Below are 19,705 nucleotides of genomic sequence, written 5' to 3'. Positions count from 1 at the left end.
TTGTCTCAGGCAGGATAGTATTGGGCTACAGAAATATTCTAGGCTGATTACAGCAAAAGTCATTAAGGTTTTTTGATCATGATGATCATCTCCTGACCCTGCTGGTAACTGGATGCATGTGTTCAGGGGAGCGCAGTTGAGGGAAGAAGAAATGGGAAGAGCAAAGAAGCTAAATCAGAATGAAATGTCATGCACTCACAATCAAAATAAACAAACGTTAGAAATCTAGAGAAATGTCACAGAATCTGAAGCTTAGCATCTGATCTGAAGGGAAGATTTGAAGTATTTATCATTATGGGACAGAGTTGAAACCACCAAAAATCAACTATCAGGAATGGTGAGGAAAGAACTGCGAAGAAGAGGGGAATTCATCAATTCTTGACCTCAGCATTGTTAACTGTTGACTATTAGAATATAAGTGTCATTTAGTAAAAGTAGCAGCTTTAAAGCTCATTAAATGCTTGAAATAACCTGGGCTGCATGGTGGCACAGTGGTCAGCACCGCTGCCTCGCAGCTCCAGGAACCCGGGTTCGATTCCGGCCTTGGGGGAAACTACGCGGAGTTTGCATGTTCTCCCCACATCTGCACTAGTTTCCTCGGGGCGCTCTGATTTCCTCCCATAGTCCGAGACACGTACTGGTTAGGTGGACCGGCCATGCTAATTTCTCCCTCGTGTACCCGAACAGGCACCTGAGTAACTTCAGTGTAGTGTTAATGTAAGCCTACTTGTGACACTAATAAATAAACTTAAACTTGACACTTCATTCTGTTTAATACTCACCAACAGTTAACTCCATCTTGTTACCAACACCATCTTCGGAAGACTCCCTCTGCGAACAGAATAAAAAATTGTAATAACATTTAACACTACTAAATGATGAGTTTGCTGTTGCCAGTTTGTTACTGTGTTTCATTCAATCACAATCTCAGCATCTTCAAACTATATGAAAAATTGTTTGACTATCTAATCAGAGCAGAGGCTTCCCAAACCCCTGCCTGTTCAGGACACAGAAGGGAGTTTTACACAATCATTACAGATTCATGGAGTGGGACAGAGAGAGAGGACATGTCCCCCTTTTTTTTTTGGCTCTGCTGCTTTTCATTCAGCTCATGTTCAACCCTTGCTATCCCTTGCCCTTATATCATGGCTGGTCTTCTTTTCCCTGGAGCTTTTCCTTCTTTTAAAAAATATACATATTAGTTACGTGCATGCGTAAGGTGGGGTTCTTTTGTCAGGTACAGGGCTTTTTGGCGTACATGTGGGAGAGATTGTGTGTCAGAAGGAAGGGGGGAGGGGGGGGGAGAAGGCGTTGGTCGGGGCTCCTGGGGGGAAGAGGATAGTGGGTGCGTGGGTTCTGCTGTATTTTGGTTAAGGGAGAGGTGCTTATAGGTTCAGTTGGACCCCAGGTCTAACAGGAGAAAGGTGAGCATCTAACACCACATACCGGGCATCTGTTTTTGCTTGTAAATAACAAAAGCAGACAACACTGCAAAGTTGTGCGTTTGGCTTGTTTATAGCTCAGAAATTGGAATATCAATCCAATGCAGTATTCTCCTATATATCATGGGAACATTAATTCATTCATGGGACGAATGGTGAGGTGGGACAACCAAACTCCTCGGTTGAAAATTAAAATTCACGATTAGAATCTCTCGTCAAACAAGCAGTCCAATTAATTTCAAATGACATTTATATACTGTCTAAAACCATCTCCAAGCAGAATACTGCCATATTATTGCCCTTCAGGAATCAGTAGAGAACAGCATTAAGGTAGAGAACTGCAACAAACTTTTTTTAAAAAAATGACAGATGATCTGTCTCAAGGGAGACGTGAGAAATCAATAAACAAATATCACCCGGAGTAAGAAGGGAGGCGATGGCCTAGTGGTATTAATGCTAGACTATTAAGGCAGAAACCCAGCTGATGTCTGGGGGACCCGAATTCGAATCCCGCCACAGCAGATGGTGGAATTCAATAAAAAAAAATCAGAATCTACTGCTGACCATGAAACCGTTGTCGGTCGTTGGAAAAACCCATCTGGTTCACTGATGTCCTTTAGGAAAGGAAATCTGCCGTCTTTACCTGGTCTGGTCTACACGTGACTCCGGGAGCCACAGCAATGTGATTCTTCTCATAGAATCTCTACAATGCAGAAGGAGGCCATTCAGCCCATTGAACCTGCACTGACAATAATCCCACCCAAGCCCTAACCCTGTAGCCCCATGTATCTATCCTGCTAATCACTCTGACACCAAGGGACAATTGAGCATGGTCAATCAATCTAACCAGCACATCTTTGGACTGTGTTGTAAACAACCCTTCCTTCCATTTGAAAATATACATTTCCATTAATATCTAAACCCTCGGCAGGTCAGTGGTTTAAGTTGCAGCCCTTAAAGCAGAATGAGCTCTGTGTTATTTCAGCAATGTTCTGTGTTGCTCTTTCATATACACATCAAAAATGAATCTGATGATGATTTGCCCAAAAGTTGTATACAATCAAATCCAAATCCAAGTTATTGAAGTTCATGTCATTGATGATACAAATCTTAGCAAAAATGTGGGACCAGCAATTGTGAAATGGCAGTTCTCAAAATGGAGATTCCTGTGAATTTAGGTTACTCTGAGTACTACAACAAATGCCAAACAATATTCCTGTGTATTACGGCAACACTCAAAGGTTCTTGACAATTAATTTTTTGCTCCCATTGCAGGAAAGATGACTTACAAAAATTGGGAAAAAATTTGATGACTTCAAATCCTCCCAGTCAGCTATTTTGAGATGGAAGTGATAGAATTTCCCAGTACTTTTCTACACGGCATCCGTTACAACCACAAGGGTAGGGACAACTGGTTCCCCTAATTTACACTCAAGGTCTGGGTTGCAACTGGGTTTTGTTGCGAATGTAGCAAGGATGTGCTCTGTCAAAACTGCAGGAGTCTTACTATATATGCTTTCAGCTTATGAAGAATATATCAGACAGCTTTTCACAGTTTAAATCCAAGAATGAGAAATGTTTATTGACCACAATCCTGAACTAAACAGGGCTAGGTAAATTGTAACCCTCATTCGCACATTCCCACATTCTGAGAGGGATGGAGGGACGCACAGATTTGTAATTTGGTGCGTCCCTCCATCCCTCTCAGAATGTGGGAATGTGCGAATGAGGGTTACAATTTACCTAGCCCTGTTTAGTTCAGGATTGTGGTCAATAAACATTAGGGGTGGGCAATAAATGCTGGCTAGCCAACAACACCCATGCCCCACAAATGAATAAAAGGTGATGTTTTGACCTGTGAACTTTAACTGAATAACTTGACACAAAAATTGCAGACAATGCAATGTTGACAATGGGATTAGTGTGTGTAATTCACAGCATTAAAAAGGCTGTTTACCAAGCCTCATTACTATATGCCTCTTGTGACACATACTTGGAGCTGGCTACTGTTTAAACACACGAGATGAACTACAGTGTAAATCCTCACCATCAGTTTATTCTTATATTTAGTATTTTTTTTAAACAAGACAGCACAATTACTGATTCTTTCCATACGTAGTGGATTGAATATTCTGTGCTGCGTAACACTGGGATAAAGCTCTTTGAGGATGCAGGTCTAAAGATAGGGCATTGGGGAGGGTTACAGAACAAAGAGATCTAGGGGTACAGGTTCGTAGCTCCTTGAAAGTGGAGTCACAGGTGGACAGAGTAGTGAAGAAGGCATTCAGCATGCTTGGTTTCATTGGGGCTAACCCGAAAGCTTGCGAGTATATTATCAAATAAATAGGTTGGACTAAAACCTGGTGTTGTCAGACTTTTTACTGGTTTCATTGAATACAGGAGCTGGGACATCTTGTTGAAGTTGTACAAGACATTGGTAAAGCCACACTCGGAATACTGTGTACTGTTCTGGTCAACTATTAGAGAAAGGATATTATTAAACTAGAAAGAGAGCAGTAAAGATTTACCAGGCTGCTACCAGAACTTGATGATTTGAATTATAAGAAGAGGGTGGATAGACTGGGACTTTTTCCCTCTGGAGCATAGGAGACTTGAGGGATGACCTTAGAGGTCTACAAAATAATGAGAGGTATAGATCTGCTAGATAGTCAATACCTTTTCCCAAAGGTAGGGGAGTCTAAAACTAGAGGGCATAGGTTTACAGTGAGAGGGAAGAGTCACAAAAGTGTCCACAGGGGCAATTTTTTCCACATAGAGGGTAGTGAGTGTCTGGAACAAGCTGCCAGAGGTAGTAGTAGAGGCGGATACAATTTTGTCTTTTAAAAAGCATTTAGACAGTTATATGGATGAGATGGGCATAGAGGGATATGGGCCAAACATGGAAATTGGGACTAGCTTAGACGTTTTAAAAAAGGATGGTATGGACAAGTTGGGCCGAAGGGCCTATTTCTATGCTGTAAACCTCTGACTCTAACTCTATAGTGGTGACAATAACAGTGGAATAAATTGGGAATGTTTTACGCAAAGTATATGATGCATTAAAGCATGTGATTTTTTTCTATTGCTCAACACTAGTATTGAAATAAATATACCAACAAGTAGAGTCTTTATCGACAAGGGTGTGAAAGAGTACCGGGGTAGTTAGATCAGCCATGATCTTATCAAGTGGCAGAACAGATGTGAGGAGCCAAATGGCCGACTTCTATTCCTAATTTGTATGTCATATGTATGCTTGTAACACAACACATTATAACCAACTGGCCCTAATTTATTACATAAGGGATTGTGTTCTGTTCACAATTCTAATCAGGTCTAAATGATGCATCAGTTTATGTTGCAATACATTTGTCAACTTTATGTCACAAGAGTACACCTTTTTATTGTGGGGCTTAAAGTAATAAGGTTAGTCAGCAGCAGGCTTAATGTAATGAACTTAAGCAGCAAATTAGGCACATCAGACCTCTAGCGTGTTCAGTAAAGCTGTTCTTACCAGTAATCCCATTTTGGAAAATTGCGTAGAGATAGGGTTTATCCATGTGTCATTGTTCCCACCTTTCATGGAGCCCTGGAAAAGAGATTCAGAATAAGTACAGTACGGATGAAAATGATGAACTGCTTTTACTGTTTCAGATGCCGATAGACCTGCTGTGTATTTCCAGTGTTTGCTAAGCTTCTTCAAGTTTCTCTTTATATTAATAATTTTTAAATATTATTTCTTTCTTCAGGGCCAACACCATTCATTGATTTAACCCCATCTCAACCATAACCCCATTTCACTGGACGGCATCAACACTGAAAATTCACACATTCTATTTGACTTCATGGAGTTAGTCACAAAAAAAAAAGATACTTTGATGGTTTGTTAAATTCCATTTTTTTGACCTCCCTCATTTTTCTTTCCACCAGAAATAAAAAGTTCACAACACAAACAGCAAATGCGCAACATACGATGCCGATTTACGCCAGCTGTCATTGTTACGGCCCAAAGTTTTCAGAAAGATGTCTACAAGCAGATGGTGACAATTACTACCCATAGGCTTAACAGAAAGACAAACAAAAACATACGTTTCCACATTGTTTTAGAAGTTGTGGAAAATATATATGCGAGTACCCCTGTGCAGTAACACCCACTGCTTTCACGCAGCATTAATGTGCAAAGAATTTGTAAGGAAGTTGGTCAGTTGATAACAGTGAATAAAGTCAAGAGAAGCAAAATACAGGACAGCAGCCCAGAGAGGTTGAGGAGATTAAGGTGACAAAAACCTTGGTAAGCATATACAGGAAAAGAGGGTGCAAAACAAAGACTTGGGTGCGTCAAAGCGACATCTAGGCTGTGGGATTCAAGTACACCAAACAAAACAACAAAATAAAAAACTTGCAAAAATTTGCATCTTAGCTTCAATAGTGACAAGTTGCCAAATAACAGAAAGCAAGCATAGATGAGTGGGTGAAAAACATGCAGGTTGAGAAGAGACATGCCAATGGTGATCCATGGCAGGATGCTGAGCAGCACACTTGCTGCTTTTTTCACACCTACACCTCTTCCTCCTACACCTACACACTAGGCAGCTTTCCAGTTTACTGGTCACACATCCATCACATCATAAAGAATCCCTACAGTGCAGGAGGCGGCCATTCGGCCCATCTCACCTGCACTGATAACAACCCCACCTATCCCCGTAACCCCACATATTTACCCTGCTAGTTCCCCTGACACTAAGAAGCAATTTAGCATGGCTTAGCTGCCTAACCAGCACATGGAGAGTACCCCGAGGAAACCCACACAGACATGGGGAGAATGTGCAGACTCTGCACAAACAGCGACCCAAGGCTGGAATAGAACCCAGGTCACTGGCCTGTGTCACCATGTTGCTCATCAGGTTCACTAATCCCCTTCAGGGAAGGAAATCTGCCACCTTACATGGTCTGGTCTGGTCTACATGAGTTCAGAGCCACAGCAATGCAGTTGACTCGTAAAACGCCCTCTGAAATCCATTCAGTTCAAGGACAAATACGAATAGGCAATAAATGCAAGCCCAGCCAACGATGCCTACATCCCATGAATAGATAGGGAAAAAATGTTTCCCTGTACTGGCACCAGTAAATATAACCAAAGGTGATAGCTGTACACCATGAGTGCCAGAGGAGGTGGTAGAAGCAGTTACAATCGCAATGTTTAAAAGGCATCTTGACAGACACATGAATAGGCATGAGATAGTTTTTAGTTTAGAAAGACATCAGGTGTTGGCACAAACCTGGTGGGCCGAAGGGCCTGTTTCTTTGCTGCTCTGCGTTTTATCATCATATATACTTTAGAACTCTTGCTATGCTGTCCTGAGCATGCATATATATTCCTCAGTGAGGGGAATGCTTCCCACACCACTTAACATCACTAGATCCTAATGCCCAATAGCAGGGGAAGGGTAAACCTGAAATGGCTTCCACCAAACTGGCTCTAAGGAGCAGCGCTAAACATCAAATATTGTTAACAAAGCCTAATTTAAATACCTCAGGGAGGTAAAAGAAGCATCAACATCAGGAGCTGGTGGCACCAGCAAGATATGGAGTGGCAACCCCTCCTACTCGATCCCAATAGTGCATGATTGATGTTGAGAAGAATGGTTGGGGGGGGGGGGGGGGGGGGGGGGTGATTAACTGGCAAGTGTAAAAAGCTAAGAGAGGATGGCAGTGTGGACACAGAGGTTGTTTCCCCTGCTTCGAAAGTCCAGAGCTAGCGATCACTATCTAAGGATAAGATGTCAGCTGCTTGTGACTGACATGAGGAGGAATTTCTTCAGAGGTTTGTGAAGCTTTTTGGAATTCCTTACCGTGGAGAGCTGTAATTCATTGAGTAAATTCAAGACAGAGATTATTGAGCACTGAGGGAATCAAAGGATAGGGTAGAAATGCAAGAGAATCAGTAATGATCAGTCAACAGCAGCTCAGGCAGGAGGGGTTGCCTTGGCTTAATTACGATCCTATTTCTTCTGTTCACTGCAGCAGTGTGACGTTCTCCACTGCAGTGATCCCTTCCAAATCAAGGCAGATGATCAATTTATTATCAATTAATGTAAATGATATGCCACGTTGTGCACACAACCCAATACTAACTCTCGCATAGAAGTGCCTCAAAGAAAATCCAACAAAAGCACTTTCATTGCCAGCAGAGAAGGAACTATCAAGTTCATTATTTGGATTGCACTAGCACAGCTTCATGTCCCAGGGGTGAAAGGATATGATGCCAGCTACTGCAATCCCTCAGTTTCCTTACCAGTTCAAACTGGAACAAAATCTGGATAAATCATGATGTGAATTAATAGCGTGCATTGTACCAGTGCTTCTGAAGTGAACTAACCTTGGTGTCTTTTTTAGAAAGTAAATCTGAGCCACTGGCGTACCAAGAGGGAAAAGACTGTCTAAATGAGATCTTGTATATTCGCAGTGCATTTTAAAAGTCACGTTACATTACCATAAAAATATGCAATGATCACTGATAGTCCATAAGATACAGGAGCAGAAATAGGCCTTTCAGCTGATTGAATGGCAGAGCAGACTCAATGAGACCATGACTGATCTGATGTGATAATCCTCAACACCACTTTCCTGCCATATCCCCATAACCCTTGATTAAAAATCTCTGTCTCAACCCTGAACATGCTTAACAACCCAGCCTCTACAGCTCTCTGAGGGACAGAATTCCACACATTCACCACCCTCGGTAGAAATTCCTCCTCATCTCTGTCTTCAACAGGTGACTCCCTCACTTTGAGATTATGCCCTCTGGTCCTAGACTCTCCCACAAGGGGAAACAGCAGCTACTCTGTCAAACCTCCTGAGAATGCCATCTGTCTCAAAAAGGTCACCTTTCAGTCTTTTAAACTCCAATGAGTACAATCCAACTCATTAAACCTGGTTTCATAAGAAAATCCCTCCATACCTGGGATTGACCTAGTGAACGCTCTCTTCTTTTGGACAATAACATGCTAAAAAATCTTCAAAATCTATGCAGGATGGGTGGGGTGGTGATGATCAATCTGCTGTGGCAAGTACACGCCCTCCAAGCTGGAGGAAGATGAACCTTGCCTCCGATACCAAAACAGTTCACAGTATTCCAGGTGCAGTCTAACTAGTGCCTTGAATTGTTTCAGCAAGACTTAATTATTTTAACACTCCATTCCCTTTGAAATAAAGGCCAACATTCCACTTGCCTTCCCTATTACCTGATCTTGCATGCTAATTTTTTGTGATTTATGCACAAGGACCCCTGGCTCCCTCTGCGCTGCAGCTTTCTCCATTTAAATAATATTCAGCTCCTTCATTCTTCCTGCAAAAGTACTTCACATTTTCCTGCATTATATCCCCATCTGCCAAGTTTTCTGCCCTTTAGCCTGTCTATATCCCTGTGTAGACTCTGCAATCGTCACCACTTGCCTTCCCACCCATTTTTGTGTCATCCATAAACTTGGCAATAGGACATTCACATTGCTGGTCCAATTCATTAATATATATTGTAAATAATTGTAGCACTGATTCCTATGGCACTCCACTAGTTACAGGTTGCCATCCTGAAAGTGCCTCTTCTTCGCCCAACTCTCTGCCTTCTGTTAATTAGCCAATCCTTTATCCATGCTCATATATGATCCCCCACCCCCCCCCAAACACCATGGGCTCTTATCTCATTAAGCAGCCTTTTGTGTGTTATCTCCAGGAAAGCAGGCTTCTGTTAGCACTGCAGCTTATATCCCGTAATGAAAACATTCATTATGGCATAATTCACATTTACAAGTTTTATGAAACAGTGGAACAAACGTAAACAAAATACCTTCAAACACAGTACAAACATGAAATAGAAACAAGTGACCATTACTAGAATTCCACAACAGGAAGCATGACTAATTTCTTGTATTCAATTCGAACATCCGCCTTCTGCAAAAGTGTTCTTATTACTCAGCACTGATTCCATCACGTAGTCATACTTCTATTCTCAGGCAACATTGTGAGCTGTCTAGGAAACAGCAAAAGTATGCCACTATTTTACTCCCCCCAAAAATTTAATTTTTCATGATCTCTCCCAGCGACCCGCCTTCCCCAAAAGAGACTGTACCAGAAAGGTTTTCTAGCTGTAGATATTAAAGGGAAAGAACTGGGAACACAAATTCAAATAGGCATTCTGGAAATACACAACAGCTCAGCACCTGAGCAAGAAAGAGGCGGGAGAAATGTGAATTCTTCACCATCATGAAGAATTTTCCATGCTTACCTTGTGAATTTTCTTCCCACCGGAGGCCCAGTTAGATGAGTTGTAGGGTGAGTTACTCTCCTGAGTTCCAGCACTGTTCCACAAGCCAATTGAACTATCATCTTCTTCCTCCCAGCTTGGAGGGCGTGTACTTGCCACAGCAGCTCGGTCACCACCACCACCACCCCACCCATCCTGCATAGATTTTGAACCTGAAAGGAAAAAGATATTTTTAATATGTTATTGTCCAAAAGTTGTTATAAATTAAAGCAAACTCCCAAAATCCACTATAGAAATGTAGCCCCCTGGGCATTTAATTATCCGTGAAGATGACATTCCTTCCCAAAAAGCACTGTGGCTGTATCTACAGCACACGGACAGCAACAGGTTGCAGTTCGTCACCACCTCCTGAAGGTAATTAGGGATGGGCAGTAAAAATACTGGCCTAGCCAGCACTGCCTACGTCCCACATAAGAATAACAAAGAACAACAAAGAACAACAAAGAACAAAGAACAACCCAGCACGGGAAACAGGCCCTTCGGCCCAACGAGCCCGCGCCGCTGCATCACCCTACACCTATTCTACCCTGCATATCTACGAATGGAACCCCTAACTTAGCCAGATTCAGGGGAGAATAGTGTCAATTTGGTAAAACCAATCAGCCTAAGAGCACATCTTTGGGGTGTGGGAGGAAACCCACGCAACCACAGGGAGAATGCGCAAACTCCCACAGACACAGGCCCAAATCCATGTATCTGCACAGCTAGCAGTGCTAGTCACTGAGCTGTTGCGGCGCCCGTCTACCGGTCCAGGATCAAGCACACACACCAACACGAAGTGCTAGGCCACTCCCGGAACTTCCAAGAGCAGCCCACGCACGACCCACCGTGTGCATGCCCCTCGTTTGACACGAGGTGGACCTCCACCTGCGGAATAAAAAGACAAAAACGTTAATCTTACAAGCCTGCTTTTCCGGTGTCTCCCGAGGTTCTAACCTTATTTAATAGCCCCTACCATAACCCTCCATCCTCGTTTCACTCATGTGTCTATCTAACTGAACCTTAAACGAGTCCAACGTTCCTACCTCCACCACCCTACTCGGTAGCGCGTTCCATACCCCCACGACTCTCTGCGTAAAGAACCTTCCTCTCACTTCCAAATTATACCTCTCCCCCCTCACCCTTAGATCATGACCTCAATAAAAAACTGCAGAATAAGGAGGTCTCGGGTTTGATCACTGCTCTGGGCTGAGCCAGGTGATGTCAAAAACACATGTGGAGGAGGAAAAGAAAAAGTTGGAGAAAAGAAATGTTCTCATAGCAGTGAGGAACTAACAAACCTTTAGTAAAAATCAGTCAAGTAGGAGAGAAAGTTCTACATAGTTACAGACAGGAGGCGGGCAGGGAGTGTTAATGTAAAGGCACTAATTTCTCCTCTCACCATTCACCTGTAAATAGAAAGGTGTGTGGCTTCACTTGCCCCCTGCACAAGTGATGGCGTATTTCCCAAAGCCTCAATTTTGGTCAGATCCATTTTTCTATGAATAAAGCAAACTAGAGGTAAGATGACCTCCAAGGATTAATTTATTTACACACTTTCCCAGCGATCAGAATTGAAGTATGCCTTCATGGAGGTTAGCAGGCTGCAAACCATGCTGGTTAATTCACTTTTCTGGTGGTGCTGACTTCAAACAGTGAGTTGGCATATAGAGATGAACCAGTCTTGTAGATGAGGAGTACAGAAGTCCCAGTAGAAATAGTCGTGATGAAGCCAGGTATTCAAATCTGGCCAGAGAGCTCTTTTTCCTGTGAGGCTGCTTGAAGGATTGGTAAACAGCAGACTGGCCAGTCCACAAAGCAATATTATTGGTTTCACACAGTAGAATCACAGGACTTCCACCTCACTCAGAGGGGGTCGTACTCCTCGTTTGATCACTGAGATGGTTAAATATCTCAACCATCAAGACTTCAAAGCAAAGTTGCAGGACCCTTTGTCCGATCAGACTAGCAGCCAACCTGGGTTATGAAACGCAAATGGCATTTTATAGCTCTTTGAACTTGGTCTCTGCAGCCCATAAATCGGCCGTTAGTGCCTCTTCAGAGGTAACTCGATGCAAGTTTCTTTGATGCTGCCAGGTGCTCCTTTTGTTCGAGGGTCACAGACACGTTTTTAGTCATTTCAAACGTTCTTTGCCCAGTTTTAGAAATAGCCATGTAGATATCTATCTATATTTTCTCAAAGAAATTACACAGGATGAGTTCTTGGCCCTCACACAGTCTTCAGAGCATCAGTGAAAAAAATTAATTCTATTTCATTTCTTATGAAGGAAGAATGGGAAGCAGAGTAGTCTGCATTCATTTGTTTGTTCATACTGGCATATCAGACACACAGCTAACAGGTCAATGGCAGCTCCCTGCAGCATTTTCCTTTTGGGTTTAAATTTGGATTAGTGCATCAGCAAGGACATTGTCCCGTCCTGGGATGTAGAAGGTTGAGGTGACTTGGGAAGATTCAAATCTGTCCTAACAGGTAAGCATATTTGGGGCTAGAGTTCTGAATTTCCTCTGTTTGGGCATCAGTGATAAGTGAAGCCAGTAGTTTCAGAAGTCTGCTCGTTTAGTTCTCGATTAAATGTCCTCTAAAGGTTCTGGGGGTATTACTGAGTGGTTAGCACTCTGGGGTGAGTGATGGTCAAGCTGGGACTCGAACCTGGGTCCCTTGTTGCTGTGAGGCAGCAATGCTAACCACTGTGGTCAACACTCAGGGCACCCCAGTTGCTTTGGGTTGTCTGCAGGGAAATACTCAGTGCACTACTTCTTTTGATCATGAAACTGAATGACTCCTGTCCAGCTGAGTTCCTCCCTACCACACTGATAGCTTATCCATTCAGCTGTTCAAACCCAGGGACAGTGACTAGGCTGACTGTCAACAGGCTGGGTGTTTTCAAGGGACTTTGGTCTCTTCAGGGGACTCCAGTCCAATGTCCCACTCAGATGTCAGCGCAACTGGGCTAATCCAGCTTCTACTACAAGGTGCTTCAAGTTGGCATGGTAACAAGTGGGCAGTTTGCTCCAGAACTTGAGCCAGTCTTTTAAGTCTAAATAATAGGAGTGCCTTCTGGAAGAGGCCTTTCCTGTACCTATACCAGGTAGAGCTATAGTCCTGTAGCACGTGGGGTTGTTACAGATCATTTTAAATACAATGAGCAACAACCCTGTCAGTTGCCTTACAATTCTGCATGAAGGTGGATGGATGTGGGATTCAATCCAGCTGGAATCCATTTCTGGTCAGTTGGAAGGATGGCCAGGTTTTGTTGCATCTCCTGGAGGCTTTTCAACCAAGTGAGGCCACACACCTTCACTCTCATTACACCAATTTGGGAACTTTTCTGGTCCCCATCTAATTTCGTCACAAAGCTACTGGCCAAACCAATCAATGGCTTCCTGGCTGGGATCTTTGGCTGGTGAAACTTGTTCAACATCCGTCTGTAACACCAATGCCCTCCAGTCACTCTCCCTTGTGGCTTTTCGACCAGGGAAACATATCTTGCTTACTGCTCATTGTTTTGGGAGCTCCTTTTGTCCTTACTTAACACCAGAAAGAAATTTCCTGCTAATCACACTTCAGATAATTCTTTAAATTTTTTCCTTTCCTGGTTTAATAATTGCCCCACTTCAGGCTCTCTGACCATGTGAGGCACCTCCCCCACTGTCTTTCTCTGCTCTACAACTTCTCTGGTCCCTTTTAATTAGGGGATTTTTTTTGTCTATTCTAAATTCTACTGGCCCCTCTGGGACCTCTTAACTTTCCTGGCCTGGCTTCAGCCTTGCTACGTTCAAGCAGCCCTCACTCAATGTTTATGGGCCTTTTGTGGGCTCTCTATCTTCCCCAGCTTTCTCTTCTCCAGAAGATTTCTGCTTGTTGACATTGGCCTCTTTTCTTTGACTGACTAACATCTCGTGACCAGCTAAATCATTTCCAGGGAGGAAATCAATGCCTGCTACTGCTAATTCAGGGGTTAGTCCTATTGTGAAAGGACCACGCTCTCAGTGTTTATTTATTTAGTCTCGCAAGTAAACTTACATTAACACGCAATGAAGTTGCTGTGAAATTCCCACGGTCGCCACAGTCCGACACCTGTTCGGGCACACTGAGGGAGAATTTAGCACGGCCACTGCACCCTAACCAGCACGTCTTTCGACTGCGGGAGGAAGCCGGAGCACCCAGAGGAAACCCATGTAGGCATGGGGGAGAACATGCAGACTCTGCACCAACAGTGACCCAAGCCAGAAATCGAACCCAGGATCTTGATGCTAACCACTGTGAACCTCTATGGAGGGATGTAAACACAGACACTCCATTCATTCCACAGGCCAGGAGGACTTGTATGACTGTGTGTGCGGCGGGGTCCCGGTCATGTTAAGGATTGAGTGGCCCATTCCCCATACCAGTAACAATGGACTTGCTCCCATTTTGGGGCAGTAGAGAGTCACTGTTCTGAAAAGACAACTCCAAAATCTCTTAGACACACACAGTGCCATGCCCTCCAAAAGGGTAAGTTTCAGTGGTGAGAGTCTTTCCCTGTTCAGCTGCAGCACTCACTGGCGTGTCCCTCAGAGAAAGGACTACTTACACTAAGCCCTACTAAACCTACACGGGCTCCCCTTGCAATCTCTCACACTCATATCTGGAACGGCCTATTCTATTGCCATGAGAACACGCCTTCCCCTGGGGGTTTGCCTTTGTTTTTATTTCAACTGAGCTTTTCTTTGCCCAGCCAGCAGAAGCCCCAGGTTAGTTTGGTGTTGCACTGTTTGATCTCAATCAGAATATTGGTAAGAAAGCTATAATCAGTCCTAGGCTGGGGAATGAGAGTTATTTATCAGCTTGGTGAAACCCGCTGATAAAGTGTGCGAGCGTCAGTGCTTTTATTGTGACAGCCAATTGACAAATCTAGATTTATAGTTGAGGAACAGGCACTTGTGGAAGAGGGTGGCAAGTGTCCATGGAACCATATCCAGAAATCGTTGCCATAGAGAGGGGAAGGGAATAAATTAGAGAGCACGCAATGGGAAGATTATGCATGAGAGAGATTTAAATGCAACTCTGCCCCTTTTCACTGGGTTTTGCTTGCTATCATACAACTCGAATGCTGTTATTCAGGAAAGCCAATCTGCGTATCTCCATAAAATCATGCTCCAATACAACGCACCAGACAAATTTAGCCTTGCAATCTTAACACAGTCAAAGAAATAATTGCAAACAACAAGTTAAATAAAAGATAAGATCTTTCCATGTAACTAAGATAGCTAAATTCAAGGGCTTTGCATGCTTGAAGCTCTATGGGCACTGCAGCAGGGGACATCGGGTGGCCGCTACTGAGAAAGCAAACCACGTTAATAAAGATTATTTAAAAAAATCTTCCGTAAACCAGTGAAGAGATCAAGGTTATTTTAATGTTTTACTAAAACCCCCAAGGAAACCGTCAGATGACTCTAGTTTAATGCAAACTTAAATCAAAGTTTTCATGAAATACAGGCTCTTTGATTTAAGGTTCAAAGCAGGACTGCAACCTCCATAAAAAAATCCAGAGATTCCTTTCCTAATAAAGGGAATACAGCCTGTAGAACACAAAGAAGTCTCTGTGTGTGTGCACACTGCAGCTCGGACTTCCTGCCATCTGTCTGCACCTGCAGCCAACTCCTCTTGCAGGACAGGAGCTCTGTTTAAAGCGACAGAAGGAGTTGGGGGGGTAGAGACAGAAAAAAAGTGCATCATTCAGACAGTGGCAATGGTTTAACCTCGCTGTTTTTCCAAACAGGGCACTAGACAGGACACAAACGCAAAATTAACAAAGCCTGATTGTCAGGAGGTTAGGAGAGCTGCCTCCTCATCGCAAGATATGCGCGACAGTTACAAAGGGAGCAGTTAACCAGTTGCGATGACCTCCACAGAAAGCTGAAAAATCATTTTAGGCAGCAGCTGCTGAAGTGGATAGAAAAAGAGCCAATAGTCTTCTGGTAGTACAGAATTTGAGTGTTGCTGAAAAAAGATACGTGTTGCCAAAGTTTTTTGTCTTACACTCATCAGAACAATTTATAAGAATTCCAAATGCAAAGGGAACAACACGAGAAGAGACTGTTGGGTGGTTGGCGGCGGACTCTGATTGGTAGAGCTGTTGCCAGGGTTAAAGGATTCTTCCTCCACGGCAACACCTCTAACAATCAGCATCACCAATGAGCATTCTCTTTGAAGTATAAATTGTAGTTCCCTTTACATTCCGTATTGCAAAATGCCCTGATTGAGTACAAGACAAAAAACTTCAGCAACATGGCTGTTAGAATAATACAATATCTCAAAATCAGAAGATGCCTCAATTTTTCAGAAACCAAAACTCCCACATTGTGTTTTTACATTCATGTATTTAAAAAAAAGTGTACACAACACCAGATATCTTACCAGAACTTGATGTGGAACCTCGTCCTGTAACCACGTTAGATGTATTTGGCTCCCGTGGCATTGGCCCACTTCCCGAACTCTCGCTTTGGGAGTTTTTGTCCCACAGATTCACATTCTTATAGTTGTAGCTGTTGGGATCTCCCCAGGCTGAGGTGCCATCATCTATCTCCATCTTTCGGGAGATAGACTGCGGTGAAGGTTCTTCCCATCCAGTAGGTTCTTCCTCCTTTGGCACGACTGGGATGGGTGTAGGTGGCACAGGCGTTGAGCCCCAACCAGGTCCCGATTGCCGGCTACCAGCAGGCGCAGTGCCCCAAGAACCAGAGACATCTTGTTGTTTATTCCAATTGGGAGTGGCTGTTTTTGATGGCTCACCCCATCCCTGGTGTCTTGTGGGGTCCTCCCACCCACCTCTCTGGTTTGAATTAGAATTACTGCCACCTCCCCAGGATCCTACATCACTACGGCCACTATCGCCCCACCTGGAGTTCGAACTGTCCCAGCCACCCGCTTTTGGTTGTTCAGCTGGTTGCCCACTTCCGTCACCCCAACCATTATTGGCAGACCAACCTTGAGTTGGTTGCTGTCTAGCAGCCCAACCGGGTTCTTTGATTCTAGGTCCATCATTCCATGATGGTGCCTTCTCTTCTGGTGTCCCACTTCCCCAACCTTGACTGCTCTTTGGGTCCACCCACCCACTTGGACTCTTAGACTCCATGTTTGAAGACTGTGGAGCATCTCCCCACCCAGAGGTGCAGTGACTGCTTTGACTGGACCCTTCGCCCCAGCCCCCTGAGTTAGTGCTCTGAGTAGTGGTGCTCTCCCACCCTTCCGTTCCTCTGTCAGTGCGCCTCTCATTCCTGGGCGACTCCTGAACATCCCACACTGTGTTCTGCTTTATTTGTGTTTGGCCCCACCCAGTGTTTGACAACACTCTCGGGTCCAGATCAGCCCTGCTTATTACAGATTGCAATACTTCCTCTTGATCAAGAGGCTCAGCCTTGTTTAAGCGTCGTCCTCCTGGGTGGTTTTCAGAGCCTCCCCTTTTGTTGTTGCTTCGACTACCAGAATCACTCCCAGTGGAACTAGAGGCTTTTGCCCAGTTGGAATTTTGGGAGTTCTCTCCTTGGTTTTCTGGGAGGGGATTTACCCTGTGATTGTCCCATCCGCCTGTGCCACAATTCTGTTCATTAGGTGGGCCACCCCATTCCCCTTCTGAGCGATTATCAGTCCCTGGCTGTTGACCCCACAAACCCTGGACACTACCCGCTGTTGTTCTGTTCCCTTTCCCCCAGTTTTTTGCTTTAATGGGGTCTTGTGCCTCAGAGTCCCACGATCCACCATTATTGTCCCATGATTCAGTTCTTGATCTATTCACCAATAACTGCTTCATACCAGAGCCAGTTTTTGCTGAATCATCACCATTGCGTCCATTATTGCCATCAGCTCCTGTACCATTTTGTCCAGAAATTGAATCAGTTCCAGAAGACCCCCAAACTGTACTCCAAGCTCCCCCAGTTCCCCGGCCCTCCATAGTTCCTCTAATACTGCCTTCGGATGAGGCCTCAGTGCTCACGGATTGATTCAATACCAAGGGGTTTCCCAAACCCATTCCCAAGGGCATGTTCCAGGTCCCATTCCCTGTCGTATCTGACACCCCCTTGTTTTGCAAAGGGTTCCCGGTGCTCTGTGAGCTTGCATTCAAAGAGTTAGTGTCGCCATTATTTGGTCCATCAGTGTTAAGAGCTTGAGGCTGTTCTCCAACAGAAGCATTCCATGTAACACCCGCATTTTCCGTTTTTGACTGTTTTGCCCAGGCGCTTGCAGAAGTACCGTCCTGATCCCTAGGGCTTTGACCTACTGCACTAAGCTGTGCACTGGAGCTCGAAACATCTGTCTCCAAAGTCCCTTTTCCAGAATTGCCCTCCTGGCCCAACACTGGCCAGGCCGATGGGTTGATATTTGGGTTCAAGGTCAACCCAAGGCCAGCTCCATCAGGGCTGCTCAAGTTTTTCCAATTGTTAAGTCCGTCTTTGCTCTCCGAAGAGATGGAAGATGCGTGACTGGGTTTAGGCACGAGGCCCATGTTCCAGGCCCCCAATTTACATTCATTCTTTCCGCTCCCAGCAGCAAACTGGCTTGCAGCTCCTTTGCAGCTCCTGGCAGCGCCACTTCCTGGTGGCAGGCTCTTCTCGGAGCCAAGGTTTGAGGCACCTTCGTTGTCTACGTGTTCCGAAGCCGACTCAGAGTCTCTGCCTGTGATGCAAGGCCAAGCCTCCATATCAGACCCGTCTACGATTAACTTATCCCAGCCGTGGTTGAGGTCAGTGCTGGATGATCCAGAACCCCAAGCAGAATTTGCATAATTTGAACCAGCACCCCCAGGATTTGCGTCTATTAAAAAAAAGCAAAACATAAATAACAAGCAGCTCAGTTTCTGGGGGCTTAAAGTCAAATTAATTTATATTTTGGGTAGGATTTTCAAACTTAATGTTCTCATCAACACTAACAATATCTAACATTTCATCTTCAGTAATCAAAAAAAGGACAGATAAAATAAACAATTTCCTACGGATGCAAAATGACTTCAAAACAAAAGTACCAAAGATTAATCTTTCAGCCTTTCAAAAGAAAATCAATTTTAAAAAAATCCAATTCTCATATTGGGTGAATGAGGCAAGGCAACACTGAACTATCCAGACAGTACCTCAAGCTATATAGGCCACATAGCCACGAGTTGGGTCCCCCCCCCACCGACACCATGTTAGCTGCACTCATTCAGGACAGCAACTCATCTTCATGTCCAATGGAAGGAAGGAAACTCTTCCTGTTTTCCAGTTTTAATTCTTCTCCAGCATACTGGAGAACAGCCTTTACTGGAGAATGTGTGCTGGCTGAGATTAGGGTCAGGCTCGCTTGCAATAACTTCTAGGTCAAATGGCCTCACAGTGTTCATACAAAGCACAAGAAAGAATACTTATTTATTTGAAATACTCAAGCGCAGCAAGTGTCCGTGCAATGGCACACCAATGAGAATCCCCACACCTTCAAGAGAGAAAGCCTGGAAGGCCAATATATTGTTTTCATAACCTCTGCTGTAAGATGGCCAAGCATGGCCTGGGCTTTGGGGGTTTTCTCCTCTGTACAGATCTAGCTTCAGATCTGCAGGAATAACATTTTCTTCATACCACATTTTATCCTTCAGGCTGTGATGAAGTTACTGATTTCCAAATGCTGCTGTGTAAATCACAATCCCATCAGATTGGGAAATTGAGCATGTGTATTGGTAATGGAGTTGGTCTGCAAGTACTGTACTTCTTTTCCCACCCCTATCTCATGAAAACCAGGAAAATATCAGCTCTTCCTATCATTGTGAAGCAGAATTCACCAAGCATTGGATAGCTCACCCACTAACTGAGAACGTGAGCTGGGTTTAGACAGTTGCGAATCAGGTTAGTTTTACCCTACTGATGATTACGAAGTGTTGTTGCAATATTAATCCTGCTCAGCACGAGGGAAACTGCAGACTCGGATATTTGGCGT

General features: G+C 44.1%; 1 protein-coding gene across 9 annotated transcripts in view; it reads right to left on the bottom strand.

Moving 5' to 3' along the window:
* Nucleotides 1–19,705, bottom strand: part of LOC145361675 (trinucleotide repeat-containing gene 6B protein-like) — a 166,920-nt gene that overhangs the window by 25,145 nt on the left and 122,070 nt on the right. For all 9 annotated transcript variants that reach the window (XM_080217575.1, XM_080217570.1, XM_080217577.1 and 6 more), the window contains 4 exons: nt 16,163–18,556; nt 9,724–9,914; nt 4,954–5,028; nt 783–831 (listed from right to left, as the gene is read on the bottom strand). In XM_080217575.1, the coding sequence (XP_080073701.1) occupies nt 783–831; nt 4,954–5,028; nt 9,724–9,914; nt 16,163–18,556 (2,709 nt within the window). The remainder of the gene's footprint in view (nt 1–782; nt 832–4,953; nt 5,029–9,723; nt 9,915–16,162; nt 18,557–19,705) is intronic.

This window comes from Carcharhinus amblyrhynchos, chromosome 35 (assembly GCF_965287045.1).
Source record: "Carcharhinus amblyrhynchos chromosome 35, sCarAmb.v2.hapA, whole genome shotgun sequence".
In the NCBI taxonomy this organism is placed as follows: domain Eukaryota; kingdom Metazoa; phylum Chordata; class Chondrichthyes; order Carcharhiniformes; family Carcharhinidae; genus Carcharhinus; species Carcharhinus amblyrhynchos.
The sequence above is the reverse complement of the archived record's forward strand: the minus strand, read 5'-3'. Positions and strand labels throughout refer to the sequence as shown.